Here is a 14,746-nt window from a genome sequence, read left to right as displayed (position 1 = left end):
GGGCAGGAGGGGACAAAGGCCCCCCGGGTGGGTGTGGTTTGCCTGGTGCTGAACCTTTAGGAAGCCCAGGGCTTTGCTGCTGAGGCACTGGCCTCAGAGAGGGACACCTGCAGGCTGCGGCTGGGGGACCTCCGGCCTGATCCAGGTGCGCAACGACACCGCCGGCTGGGCCACCTATGTCTCCTGAGTCGCTCAGACACAATGCAAAGCAAACAAACAAAAGTCAAATTAAAAGGAAAGGAAAATCCAGGTTACACAGAACAGAGAGAGAGAGAGAGATCAGTTTGCAGTCAGTCCTGTTTTCATAGGTCTGCACAGCCATGAGGGAACATTCCTCACTCATCAAGCCCCGGGCCTGGGGCTGGGGCCCAAGGGTCCCAGAGGACAGGCAGAGCCTGAGCTCTAGAAGTTTCGTGTGGAGCAGTTCTGGAGAAGACGCCCCCTGGTGCCTCCTTTCCCTTTTCCAGGGCAATGTGATCTCAGCTGTTTGGCCAAGACCTTTACCTACCCACCTGCAGACTAGGAAGTCTCCGGGAACCAGATCCATTTGGCAGTGCCCATTTTCACTGGTGTGGGGCCAGGCTCTGCAAACTAGTCGAGCAGAGGAAGCGGGAGCCTCCGTGCAGCTCCCTTTCCCCGTGAATGACACCCCCAGGACACTGTCTGCTTACCCTCTCAGGATCCCACCACCCAGCTGCTCAGGCCGGAGACCCAGTGGTTCTTTCCCCACACCCTCCTCCGTGGAATCCACCATCTGGTCCTCAGGAAATAGGTCTGAAACCTGATCTTTTTCCCCACCATCACACCCACCGTCTCTCATCCTCTCCTCTGGGCTCCTGCCTTAAAGGTCTCTCCAGTTCCCCTATGATCTTACACTCCACTCAGCAGTGAGTGACCCATTAAAATCCAGTCAAATCAATGCTCTCACACCAATAAGGAAATCCAAATTTCTCACTCTGGCTTACAAATCCTCTCCAATATGCGCTCAGCCTCCTGCTGGTTTTTCCCTGAGTTCCTCAATGGGTCATGCTCTTCTTCTCCAATCTCCTGTGGAATGTGTGTCCCCCATCTCCAAGGCCTGGTCCTTGTCATTTGCACCTTGGCTGAGCCCTCTCCTTGTAGGGAGCACCCCTTCTCTGCAGGCCCAATCTCAAGAAGCTGACCACAGTGCCTTAGCCAGCACAGCACCTGGGTTACAGTGTATTCTCAGGAAAGCAGACTCCACCGAGGGGTTGAGAGCACAGAACATTTATCAGGAAGGACTCTTGGGATCAACCACTGTGGAAGAGGGGGACAGGATGGATGGGTAGAGGGGCAAGTCGGCTGGGATGCAGGCCCAACGACACTCCCATGGGGAGCTCTGCAGTTGCAAAGGCCCTGGAGTTATCCTGAGCAGGGCCGAGGATGACCGGGCCTTCATACTCCTGCACTGACCAGTCTCTGCCTGTGGGCAGCCCCAGGCCACGTCCGGCAACGTCTGCAGCCCAGCAGTTCCAGAAGGAGCGAACCGCTGAAGGCCACCGGCCAGCAGCAGTCCCAGAACAAGGCCTTCAGCCAAGGAGGTATGGGAGGCACACCACAGGAGCCATGCGTCGCAGCTTCTCTGAACTCTTTCTTAATTTTTTTTGATTATGTCTCTCCCTTGTGGAATGTAAGCTCCGTAGAAGCAGCATTTTGCCTTGTGCATCCCTGTCACCTCAGCCTAGCACATACCAGATGCTGACTGAATGCTATATATTCAATTTTCAAAACCAACCTGGAAAATTCATTTCTCATTGTCCAAATGAGTTAAATGAGGCTTAGGTTATGACACTTACCCAACAAGGGGCAGGACTGGAATTCCAGCCGGCGCTGTCCAGCATCCCTCTGCCACACTGGGGTCATGGAAGGGGGCAGTGCGGTAGATGGTCCTGCGTTGACATGGAAGGGTACACATTCTGAGTGCAGCTTTGATCAAGGTTATACATTTCTGAAGCATTTGGGCCATTCCTTACAATTCCTCATATTCTCAAGGCTTCATCAATGGCCCCTGTGCACACAGAAGTCATAGTAAACGTGGGCTCACTGATTTGAAGGCCAAGCCCTGCACGGCCTGGGGCTACACACACACAAGCAGGGAGTCAAACTGGCTAAACCAAGCAACAACTCCACTTTCTCATTTCAAAACTGCTTCCTGTTTTGCCCCCTTTACTTCTCATTCTTTGTCAATGCCCTCTCAAAGAAGTCCAGCAAAAACCCCACCTCCATCTCGACATGACTCTGAAGTACTTTCCTGGCCCACCCTGCCTGCTGGAAGAAGTTGCCAGCCTGTGGAGTTCCCAGGATCCCCATCTCTTCCAAAGAGCACCCAGGAATTTCATTGGTCTGACCCCCATTCATAGTACACTTTGGGCAAACACTGAGGGTGGCCTGACCCAACAGCCCATTCTTTCTTGTTCAGGAATGTTAGGACAACTCAGAAGCTACCCTACTTTTGGAGTCATATGAACTAGGACCATCATGTAGTTCTCCTTAGTATTCAAATCAACCACCGACTCCCTGCTGTTGAGGAAGTTAGAGACAGGAAAAAAATCAATGAGAAAGTAAAAGGTTTATGCCTGAATTTAAGTGGCCAGTATTCTCTGGGGGAGATGGGGACATGATTTTTCTACTTGGCAAGGAAACAGGACTTAGTCCAGGCCAGAGTGACTTGAAGGGTGGTAGTCCCACTGCTTCTCAGGCACATTTTTTTGTGGATAATAATATATATAGTTTGTTGGAGGTCATGTGTGTGACTTTAGCCACACAGAACTGAACTTGCTATTCACTCTCTGCACACCTGAAGGGTTTATGAGTTCTTCAAGGGCAGAGTGTGTTGGTTAACTCTGTAACCAACACTGCATCTGGCACGTGGAAGCCGTGGTACTACTACTGCCACCACTACTAGTTAACCTTTATTGAGCACTGACTACACAACAGCCACTGTGTTAAGACCCTCATGCCCATTATCCCATTATTTTCTCATACAACCCTAATAAGTTACCCTATTTTACAGATGAGAAAACCAAGGTCTAGAGGTTAATAACTACCTAAGGTCACATAGGAAGGAAGTGTCAGAGATGGTCCTCTATATGAGTGAGCCTGGCTCCTTCACTGCCCCTCTGAACATAGTAGGTATTTCTTGCCTTTGGGCTGCTACTGAAAATATGTTCCAGACCCAAGCACCCCCTAATGGCAAGTGTATACAGGTGCACACAGCTCTTGGTGGGGGAGATACATTAAACCCATCTCTTAGATTACAAAAAGTTTACCTCTTAAATTACAAAGCAAACAGTTCATAGAACCAGAATGACATAAAAACACAAGTACTTGTACACATACATACACACTCTACAGGATTTGAAATGCTTTTCTCAAAAACTAGAAAATCAGAACCACTTCCAAGGAAACAAACATCTGAATAATAATCCAACGACTTTCAACGTTATTCCTCCAGAAAGCATATCTATAGAGTTAACAGGTAGCTGAATGTCCTTCGGATTTTCAAAGGTTAAAGAAAAAAAAATACTTAAATGAGAATGTCAAAAATGTGCTTTTACTATAGGATGCTAGGTATTTTAAAAATTTTTTAAATGTATCCCACCTCCATTTTGTTTTCATTCAAAACAAGTCTAAGGACAAGCGTCAGATGGAGAGCTAGACGGTTACACCTCGATGCAGCCCACAAAGTAGAAGCGATGCTTTAATTAGAGGTTGTATAGATAAAACACCTGGGGTTCTTTAAACACCAAACTTGAGAAATAACCTTACAGCGGTGAGGGAAACCCCAATTTTGGAAAACTGAGTGCAGGAATGGCCCTCCCCCAGATAATTGGTAAGGGTCCTACAAGAGCAGCCATGACGTCGCAGGGCCCGCCCCTTGACCGCAGCTCACTGGCCCAAGGTCAGACGCCTGCGCCCACAGGGGCCAGCAGGTCTGTGTATGCAGATGTGGCTCCGGACCAAGTTGTCTCTGTAGCTACAGATGGAAGACTCAGGAGATGTTGGCACCCAAGTTTACAGTGAATGCTATGAATTGAATCTTGTCCCCCAAATTTCATAGGTTGAACCCCCATCCCTAGTGTGACTGTTACTTGGAGAGGGCCTCTAAAGGAGGTTAACTAAGGTTAAATGAGGTCATAGGGTGGGGCCCTAGTGTGATAGGTGTTGTCCTTACAAGAGGAAGATGCAGAGATGTGGAGGACGCAGAGAGGGACGAAGAGTGAGGACACTGTGAAAAAGCCCCCGGCTGTAAGCTAGGGGAAAGAGGCCTCACCAGAACCTGACCGCGCTGGCGCCTTGACCTTGGGCTTCCAATCTCCACAACTGTGAGAAGTAAATGCTGTTTAAGCTGCCCAGTCTGTGGTACTCTGTGATGGCAGCCTGAGGAGCCTTAAGACGGTGAAGAACGAAGTGGAGGAGCAGAAAGCACACATGTGAATCTGGGCTGCAATTGGTTATTTCTAAAGTCCAATAACGCTCCTGTGTTGGTTTCAAACGTTAGGATCCTTGCAGTCTCTTGTGGGTTTAAGCAAATTCAAACTGGGTATCTTTCATTTGTGACTACATAACACACTGGGCTTCTGAATAGCTGGAAGATCATCCATAAATGTAAAAAACCTTCAAACCATTTTAGAAAGAAACACAAGATGTTTCACCTCTGCCTTTTATGAGATTTTGTTGGTTTTGTTTTTTAAACAATAGGTCAGGTTTTCCATTATGAGAATTATGAAGATATGATATACTACAGTGGGAGGTATTAGGAAATCTGAGGTCTACCTCTCTTTGCTATTAGCCTCACCACTCTGGGCCCATTTCCTTCCTTTGAAAAAGTTATTTCTGCTGATTACAAAAATTCTGATACTCCAATGACTGACCTCACCACATTAAGTGGTGTGAAGTTACCACACCTTCCAGGACGATTCACCATCTGTAGACTGTTTCTTCCAGTACTAACATCCCATGCACTCCGGGATTACCACCACCCCACAGGCCCCGGCTCTGTACCACGCTCTTTTGTGTGTCTGTGTCTTGCTCATGTGGTGGTTACGTTTCTAGTCTTGCTCCTTCTCAACTCTTCCAGCTACTGCATGCTACCATTGTCCTTCCTTCTTCTGTCTGGCCACGAGGTTTACAAAGGCATGTTGGTGATGACTCTATGGAGAGCCAACAGCAGGCGAGGTATGGGCGACTCCCACCACGAAGCGCAGGGACTCACCTGAGAAGGGACCGTTAGGCTGCCCAGAGGCCTTTATGGCTCATTAGTTCCCAAAAGGAATCAAACCATCAAAGTCTGGTATCAGATTTGTTAACACCTGCTTACCTTTGATGGACTGTAAGAGGAAAAAGAGGCCCAAAAGACTGACAAAGTTATGAGAATCAGAATGTTTCCTCAAAGTCAGGAGGCTTTCCCCCTAATTTATTTATTTTTAATAGAAGCAAGCTTGCTGGTGGTTAACACATAACCTATCTTACATTGCAATCATGTTTTGGTCACCAGTAACCTATCTTTGTTCCAGTAATCTAGCTGAAAAAGGTATCGATGTTGCACACCATCTTATTTGGTTAACTTACTTTATGGTTCCCAAAACCTGGGCCACCTGCTAGTGACTGTATGCTTTCTCGATGAAAGACTGAAGGTGATTTATCACAGCTGATTTTCAGATATTCTCTGCCTTGTGCATGACATACATTAGAATTATCCCTGGCTCCAACAATTTAAAACTTAGAAAGCATGTAAAAATAATAATTGTAAACCATTCTCCCCAATGTAGACTCACCAGTGATGGCATATCGAACTTTGATAAAGATGGCAATGAGGGTGGGGAAATGGGGTTAACAGGACTAAGTGGAGTTCTGAAACTTCCTTTTTTAATTAAAAGTTTCTTTGCAAATTCTAATGGCTCTCAGATGAATTTTAGAAATTTTAGCAATAGTGATCACAATCATTTCTTCTGGATTGTGTAAGGCTGCCTAGAAATGAACACCTGGAAAGAAACCGCAAATAATGGTTCTTGTGATGCCTTTCTGAGTTGCACAGAGGCTTTTGTCAATCCTGCTGCACACACACGGGTAAAACCATAAACACCACCTCACACTGGGCCAGGCCATGTCGACCTTTTCCATCCTAACCAGCTTTAAGCCTATTCTAAAAATGCTTATTCTACTGGACTCCATGGGCTACCTTGCGTACAGACCCCCCGCTGAGCTGACTCCGGCACCCAGGAAAACCACGCAGACGCACAATGCTGCAGGCAGAGCAGCACTACCTGAGACGCCCAAGAAACCGTCTCTGAGACTGTTTCAGAACGGACGACGATGACCTCTGAAGACACAGATCTACCCACTTAATACACTTCCAAAACCCAAACCAAATAAAACACAACCATGCCAAATCTAAATTACAACACTTTATTGCAGCATCGGCAAAGGTCAGATTTCTGAAGCTGGTGAAGATCGGGCAGCATTTCCATGTGAAATGTTACAACTTTACAAGTTTTGTTCTTATTTAATTCTACATGCAGAAACTGAAACATGGTAAAAGAAAAAATGCAAAATAGCTAGGAAAAAAAGATGTAATCAAGTTGTAGCATACAGATGTGCTCTTCAACTAAATTTACTATGCCTATCGGGAAGCAAACGAAAGACAACTATCCTAATAAATTAACAGATTGCCAGAAACAGACTGAGAACCTCATTTCTATTTAGTGGGGGGGGAAACAAAACAAAACAAAACAAAAACAAACGCAAAATAAAAGCTCTACTGTTTCCATACTTTGTTTAGAGACAGAGGCTGTAAACCCATGAAGGTCAACAAAATCTTCTGATCCCCTTCTTGTTGTCCTTCGTCCATTTTCTGTGACATGCTGACTGGCTCGCTGTTTGTTTTCAATGGTACTTACAATGGGCTCAATTCTCCCTGTGCTTGGGCTGGTGTCAGACTCCCCTAAGCCATCTGAACTCATGCTCTTTGTATAGTAGAAGTCTTCACATTTTTCTTTTACCCTAATAGGCAATTTTGTATGACTGACTCTGATGGATAAAACTGATTTTTCTCCCTCATCCCTTGTTCCTCTTGAAACAAATCCTACACAAAAGCCTTCCTGGTGGATTATCTGGTATTTGGTTATCTTTCATCATTTTGTTGTCCTGCATGTAAGTTTTTACTAGAAGATTTTACTGCTTGCTCTATACTTTTCTACTGTAGTCCTGGAGCCCCCAAGTGTATCTTCTTCCGACATGGGATGTTCAATTCAGAGACACTGTAACTCAAATCAAATTTAAAACTCAAGTTCATTTCCCCCATACCATTACCATCACAACCGTTTCTTCTCTGGCTCAGTCATCTCATTGACGCTCTTCTTGGTGTAACTGCTCAGTAGTCAAGTTAACCATCTCATTTCTTGACTGCCATTCTCAAGAGAAGATTAACCCTCACGTGATTTCCATTACAAAAGGCCTTTACGCCTTATCTGGAAGCGTCGGCTTGTTCCGGTGTTGGCAGAGGCTGCTGTTCCTGCCTCATGGCCCCAGCCTGTCCCAGGTTTAGATTCGCAACTCTCTAGACCGACATGCTGAGATGTGTCCACTGCTCTCATTCAATTGCTGGAGGACTCCACTATCCACAACATCAGATACAGGACCTAATGAAATGACACGTGCTGCTGGATCAACGTCTCCTGGAGGCACAAACAGGGCAACGTTAAAAAGAACTAGTACTGAGGGCAAACTTCTGGCAAGAAAATGCCCCCTCAAGACCACCAACCGCTGTTTCCTGATGTCTCCCAGGCAGATTGGTGCACATGAACTCCTACTGGCTAAGAAACAGCAGGAGCAGAGGGGCACTAAAAAGAGCAATTCTGATGGTGATCAGATCGGTGGTTCTGGAATCTTTCCTGTAACTGCTTTCTAAGATGCTGAGTGTTTGGGGTTTGTGTAATGGTTGAATGGTGTGTCGACCCCCAAACCGAAATCCCCATGTTGACATCTAACGCCAGTACCTCAGGATGCGACCTTATTTGGAAAGGGCCAGTGTAGATGTAATTAGTTAAGATGAGGTCACAATGGAGGAGGACGGGCCGCTTATCCAGTCTGTGTCCTTCTAAGGAGGGGAAATTTGGACGCAGACGCACTCAGAGGGAGAATGTCAGGTGAAGATGGAGGTGCAGGGGTCGGGAGTGCTGCGGAAGCTGAGGGAGGGCCCCGAACAGACACCCCCTCACAGCCGTCGGGAGGAGGCAACCCTGCAGACACCAGCCACCGAGATGAGCAGTTCTGTGGCTGCCATCACCCAGCGTGTGCCGCTTCCTCTGGCAGAGCTAACAGTGTGCTGCTCAGACAGAAGCTGATGTGAGCGAGAAACTGATTTCAAAGAATAAGATGCGAATATGGAAAAATGTATCTTCAGCTGGATAGATGTGTTACGGGACCAAACTGAATGGAACAGGTCAAACACAAGTATTCCCTGAGAAAAAGTCTCTCTCCTAAAGTCAAGACAAATGGCTAAAACAGCATACATAAATACAATAAATGATAGGAAAAAAATGTCCAGTCTTTGATAAGATAAATATATCCCTGAATATAGTATAGAATGTCATCTGACTGCTTTATAGGCTAATTTGAGAGATTTAAAAATTTAAGAGCTCAAAAAATAAAATATACACTTTGGATTAAATGCTATTCTACAAGGGACTCTATTTTACAACAAAAGTATCATTTATTTAACTTTATAATAAGGACATAAAAAAAAATATCTAACAAAGAATGCACATCTCAGGACGCCTGGGTGGCTCAGTTGGTGAAGCGTCTGCCTTCAGCTCAGGTCCTGGGATCGAGCCCCACATCGGGCTCCCTGCTCAGTCCAGGGGAGCCTGCTTCTCTCTAAGCTGCTTGCCCTGCTCGTGCTCGCTCGCTCTCCCTAGTGAGTAAATAAAATCTTGAAAAAAACAAAAAACAAAAAACAAAACAAAACGCACATCTCCTTAAGATGGGTTAAAAAAGTCCGATAGTGTAACACTCTACTCAAGACTGTGGTCTGCATTCCAGCAGCTTTGACATCACCTGGGAGATGTTAGAAATGAGTGAGAACTAGCAGTTTAATAAGAGTCACGATGATTAAAATATGTATTTTAGGGGCACCTGGGTGGTTCAGTTGGTTGAGCGACTAACTCTTGATTTCAGCTCAGGTCAGGATCTCAAGGCTGTGAGACTGAGCTCTGCATCGGGCTCCATGCTGGATGTGGAGCCCACTTAGGATTCTCTTTCCCTCTGCCCTCCCACCCCCACTCATGTGCGTGCTCTAAAACACATATATATTTTTTATGTGTGTGTGTACATATATGTATATGTGTGTATGTGCATATATACACATGTACATATATGTATATATTTTAAGGTTTAAGGAGCACCGGTTTAATTCATATGAATTTTAGCATAGAAACCGTATCAGCACTAACATTTGCCAAAGATGTGACATTTCACAGTATTTTAAACATTGGCAGAGTGGAAAACAACCTTTTCTGCACTGGTTAACTGTTTTACTAGAACACTACTGCCATTTTAACACACTATAAGCAAATGCCTATGCTTTGTTAAGGCATCACTGCCCAGTGAGAAGGGCTGCAATTTTAATTTACAGCCTATTTGAAGGATCCCTTGTGATCAGAAAAATTTTAAATCATTATAATTAATGTCTGGGAACCTACTAAAATCTGCTTTAATAACCAGTGTCAAATGAATTTCTCCTTATCTGCCATATAACATGGACAATATTAATAACTAATTTTTTAAAATAAACAGTAGCCAAGTTAAGAGTCAAGTTGAAAACAGCTTCTCAGACCTGACTTGCGTTTTCTTCTCCCTCCTTTGTTCAGGAATTCACCTCACAGCACATTTTTCCCTAAGGGATCTGATGAACCACTGCTCTAGATACACAACTTTCTACTGTCTGGCCCAGAGTTAAAAATAGAAAAAAAATAAAGAGGTGCCAAACCACCAGGAGACTCCACCCTACCCGTTATGTTCCTTCAAATGACTACATTTCTTCACTTAAAACTTACGTTTAAAAAAATGGCAAAGAACCTTTGGTGCTCGAATGGGTCAAAAACTTAAGTTTACGTGATTGCTTGTTGCTCTCCCATGTTCACTCACATCTGTATTATAAGAGCACTGGCTTTGAAAATACCGTAATACTTTACAGAGAGCTGTTTTTAAGAATGATGGACAAGTCAGCATTTTTTTTTATTGAGTTACGATTTTAAGAAGAGATTTAAAACAAGAAGAGATGGTAGCTCAAGAATTAGACTTTCACAAAATCAGGAAATGAGGAAAGAAGAGTTAGGGAGCAGAGCTTAGGAAAAAAAGTTCGTGAAATGACTAAATACAGATTTTTAAAAGTTTCTCTGTCCATTCAACAAATATTAACTGAGCATCTACTATGTGCTAGGCACAAGAGTCACAGAGGAGTTATAACAGAAAACAAGACAAGGCTTCATTTCTGCCCTCAATCTTCAGACTCATGGGGGATAAAGACAAGGCAGTAGCTGATTATGCAGGACAAGGTCTGCAGAAATACAGGGAGCAAGGGCAGCATATACGCACCAACCTACATCAGACTTCAGAATATCAAGGTAAGATCTGAAAGAAGAGCATGACCTATCCAGAGGAAAGCACAAGAAAGTTCCAAACAGAGAACATAACTAGAAGGACTAAAAGGCCAGCTTGGTTCAGAGTAGAGGAAGAGAGAGAGATAAAGCCAGTAAGGTAAGCACAACCGCCCCCCTCCCCCCATTATGTAACCAAGTTTAGGAGTTTGGACTTTATCCTACAAGCCATGAGGAGCCACTGAGGGTTTTAAGCAGAAGACTTCACCTACTCAGACAGTAGATGTGCATATTAGAAAAAATGTGAGTACAGCAAAGAGAATAAATTGGAAGGGGTTCATATTGGAGACTGAGAAGTAGATCAGGGGGTTGCTGGCAACAATCCAATGAGAGGTGATGGTAGCCTGACCTAGGGTCTCAGCAGCAGAGGTAGAATAAAATAGGCAAGTGTGAGAGGCATTCAGTAGTAGAATCAAAGGATTTGTTAACTAATTAGATATGGAAACTGACGGAGAGAATAGCCCAAACTTAAACCTCCTTTTCTAGTGTGGACAACTGGCCCAGCAGTGCCTCTACTCGGTGAGCCAGAGAACAGAGGAGGAGAGAGGCCGGGGGCAGGGGACACACCTTCTAGGTGGTTGTTTAGAAGGCAGGGGGATATTCAGTCAGAAACTAAAACGTGCGACCTGAGCCAGAACAACAGAAGGTAACTGGGCCACAAAAGGGAAGGAAACCTCCCACGGAGGGTATACAGGGGTAGGAGAAGAGGGCCTAGGACTGACCCTGAGGGACGTTAGCATCTCCAAGCAGAATCAAGCCCATAAAGGAGTCAGTAGACAGGAGGAGGAGTCAAGGAGGGAAGAGAAAGACCAGAAGACAGGACAGCTACATAAGTCCAGAGAAGAGAGTGAGTCAAGAAAAAGAGGGTCCACGTTCTGAGTGCTGCTGAGGCAGCCTGAAAGAAACAGAATGAAACACTGGGAGGCAGCTGGGGGCGGGGAGGGCAGCATGCTGCAGTCAGCCACGCGTGTGAGAGGTGAGGAAGAAAGAGCAAATATGGCTAATCTCCACGTTTGGTTAACTAGGGGCTGGAGGGAGGGAAGAAAAACAAGAAGTTAACAAAGAGAATTCTGAAAAACAACTGAGTAACTGGTAGCAAACTAGGAAAGGCATACCTTTGTGTTCATCTATTACACATCTATTAGCATATTAAGTTTACACATCTGTTTTCCCATATTTTTTTCCCATTGCTTAAGAAACTTTCAACAAATTTTTAAATAAGTATATGACTTGGATAGAATTAGCTCTTTCAAATACCTATACTTAGTTTTCCCACCAGACTACAAGCTTGAGCATAAAGATTCTGTCCTTCTGTACTTTTTAATTTGCCATAGTGCAGGACTGAACCCATGGTAGGTGCAGAATGAGTGAAAGCTGAGGGGGGCAAATCATACTGCAAGTATCAATTATGTATCAAATGCCACAGTTACTGATTCTTAAACCCACCCAAAAATTTAAAAATTGGGAAAATGAACTACCCTTGCATTATGTTACTCAAGAAGGGATTAGGTATTAATAGAAATAATGCTGTTCAGAGTTGCAAAGCTGTAATATAAAAAGGTGAAGCTGGTGGAAAACATCACGATAAAAATATTCTAATAGTTCTGTTTGCCAACCACGAGACAAGAAGAGAAACTGGTATTATCAAGAACACTGATACATATTCAAAGCTCTGTAAGAAAATGTAAAAGCAGAAAACTAAAATTTTCATGGCCTGTTAAAACTACCTAGCTTCTACGTTTTAGCAACAATAAAAAGTTTTATTAAAGGACTTTAATAAAGCTTAGATAATTAAAAATAACCTAATATCTTATGTCTCATTAGATGGATTTGTATATCAGTTCTACTTTGGATTTCTTAAAACATTACACTCACTAGATGTTAAAAAACAGACCCCTAAACTGTATGACAAACCAATGTTCTAACCTGTAATCTGAAATGTTATGAGCAACACCCAAATATACACTGCGTGCAAGACAGACACTTGTACTTCCCCAGCACTGCTGTCCACAGTAATGAACTATTCTGCTCCCCATCCCTAGCACACTCCCTCCCACACCCACCTTGCCGGCCCCCAACAGCAAGGTGACATGTTGGGACTGTTGTACGTCCTTAGCCTAAATTCCAAGACCCTGAGGAGATCAGTAAGAGCAGGAAGGCCAATGTCATCTTTGATTATAACCCAAACACGAGACAAAAAATGGAGTTCATGGTATGGGTCTTTAGATCAGATCCCAGAAAAACTTTAATTTTCTCCCTTAAAAGATGAATAAGGTCTTATTAGGAAATATCTTCTATGTGAAATTCCTTATGGAATTGTAACTATTTCACTTTAAGCAACTCAAGTTTAAGCAGAACTGGCATGGATCCCAGCAGGATATTGTATAATTAAAAACAAACAAAGTACCTCAAAACAAACTCAACCTGCAGGCTTGAAAGTCTAGGAAATAGGTTTTGAGTTTTTGTAAGCATTACTCAACACTGACCTTAAAAATTCTAACACAAAAGTGTGTGATTTCTCTCAAACTCATCTATAACTAGTCATCTCTGTGAATGCAAAAGAGAAAATTAAAGAATCCAAAGAAGTCCACTGAGAGAGAGTGAAAGCCAAGATCAATGTGGCTGAAATTAAACAACAAAAAACAACTGTAATTATTTTATAAATGTTTTCTTCTTTCAAATATCTACAACTCAAAGACTTTTCTATTTTGCTAGTAATTAGGCCTTTATCATTAAGTATAATCCGGATCTAATTTATTCATACAGACAGCATGAAAAACAAATAGCTAAAGGAGGAAAAAAAGAGAGACTGTCTTACCTCCCACCAGTCTTAAAGATTAGATCCGCATTAGGTGCTCCCTTTGGATGTTGGTAACGAGGCCGCCGCTCCCGATTGGTGTTTGCTGGAGCTGGGCGCTGGGCAAGAGACTGCAGCATTTCTGCAAGCAGGAGCAAAACAGAAAAGGTAGTTAACTGTGGTAAATGCACTCCCCTCCATGAAGCAAATAAAACCCTAGGGAGATCAAGTTTATTACGTCTGTCGGGTAGGTGGTTAAAGAAAAAATACCCATTACACAGACTACAATGATTAAGAAGTTCTGAAAGAGCACATCAAGAAAGGAAACATGCTCTTTAAGCATTTAATATCCAGTATCTCCCATACTGTCAATCTGGTCACTGCATAAGTGTCTTGTGAGGCAGTAAAACAGTATAAGCTGCCTAGTTCAATAGCTACAAATACAGCATCTGGAGCCAGACAATACTGGTTCAAACCCCAGCTCTGCCACTTACTAGCTATGGGACTTCCGGCTCATTTCCTTAAAATGTCAAATGGGGGTAATAATAAGCACTTATCTCCTGGAATTGTGGTGAGGGTTAAGTGCTTCAGTGTCCAGCCCGTAGTAAGCCCTTAACGCTGAGTGTTAGCTGTTACTACTGATTGTTAAAAATGTTGGGTATCAACCAGAAGAGATTCAAGAAGAGCGATTTGAAGACAGAAAACCAAATATTTATATACTTAACAATCTCTCTTGCACAGAAAGCAGTCTGTCAGTACAGTGCTATATAAATAGCCATGTTATGGCTCTAAAATCTGGGGGCCACAGAAACGCCAAGAGGCTGGTTTTTGAGGTTCGTGGACTCTATACATAAGGTTCCAGCTAACTGAAGAGTGTTGGGTATATCTGCACAAACTAGAATCTTAATTTGAGTATACCCTTAAATCTGAAGAAGCATGGGGTCCTTGAGACAGGATTCCCAACTGACAAAATGAGATAATAAGTATGTGTTGAATTAATTGCTCACAGATGACTGGCAACATGAGGCAATTAAAAATTGATTATCATCTCAGTTGCAAACATAAAACAGTACAGAATCTAACTGAATTGTGAAGTTGGCAAATATGATGAAAATTACTTTTATTTTGCAATTAAGTGAATATAGAATGGAATATAAAAACAATTTCTTAAGCTAAATATTTACAAAGATGACATGAAAAGGAGAGGGGGATAAAAACTCTGATATTCTATATTTAAAAATCCAAAAAGTATATAAATTTTCCACTTCTG

The 14,746-nt window shown here is 43.4% G+C and overlaps 1 protein-coding gene across 3 annotated transcripts in view; it reads right to left on the bottom strand.

The window, feature by feature from the left end:
• Positions 1-6,415: 6,415 nt before the first annotated feature.
• UPF2 (UPF2 regulator of nonsense mediated mRNA decay) overlaps positions 6,416-14,746 on the bottom strand; it is a 105,483-nt gene continuing 97,152 nt past the window's right edge. For 2 of the 3 annotated variants that reach the window (XM_044392083.3, XM_044392084.3), the window contains 2 exons: positions 13,498-13,618; positions 6,416-7,697 (listed from right to left, as the gene is read on the bottom strand). In XM_044392083.3, coding sequence (XP_044248018.1) covers positions 7,688-7,697; positions 13,498-13,618 — 131 coding nt within the window. In that variant the 3' untranslated portion in view covers positions 6,416-7,687. Of the gene's footprint in view, positions 7,698-9,359; positions 13,619-14,746 lie in introns of those variants that run through there. The other variant, XM_026478637.3, reaches the window with a different exon arrangement.

Source organism: Ursus arctos, unplaced genomic scaffold (assembly GCF_023065955.2).
Source record: "Ursus arctos isolate Adak ecotype North America unplaced genomic scaffold, UrsArc2.0 scaffold_30, whole genome shotgun sequence".
NCBI lineage: Eukaryota > Metazoa > Chordata > Mammalia > Carnivora > Ursidae > Ursus > Ursus arctos.
This window is presented reverse-complemented; position numbering and strand designations above follow the sequence as displayed.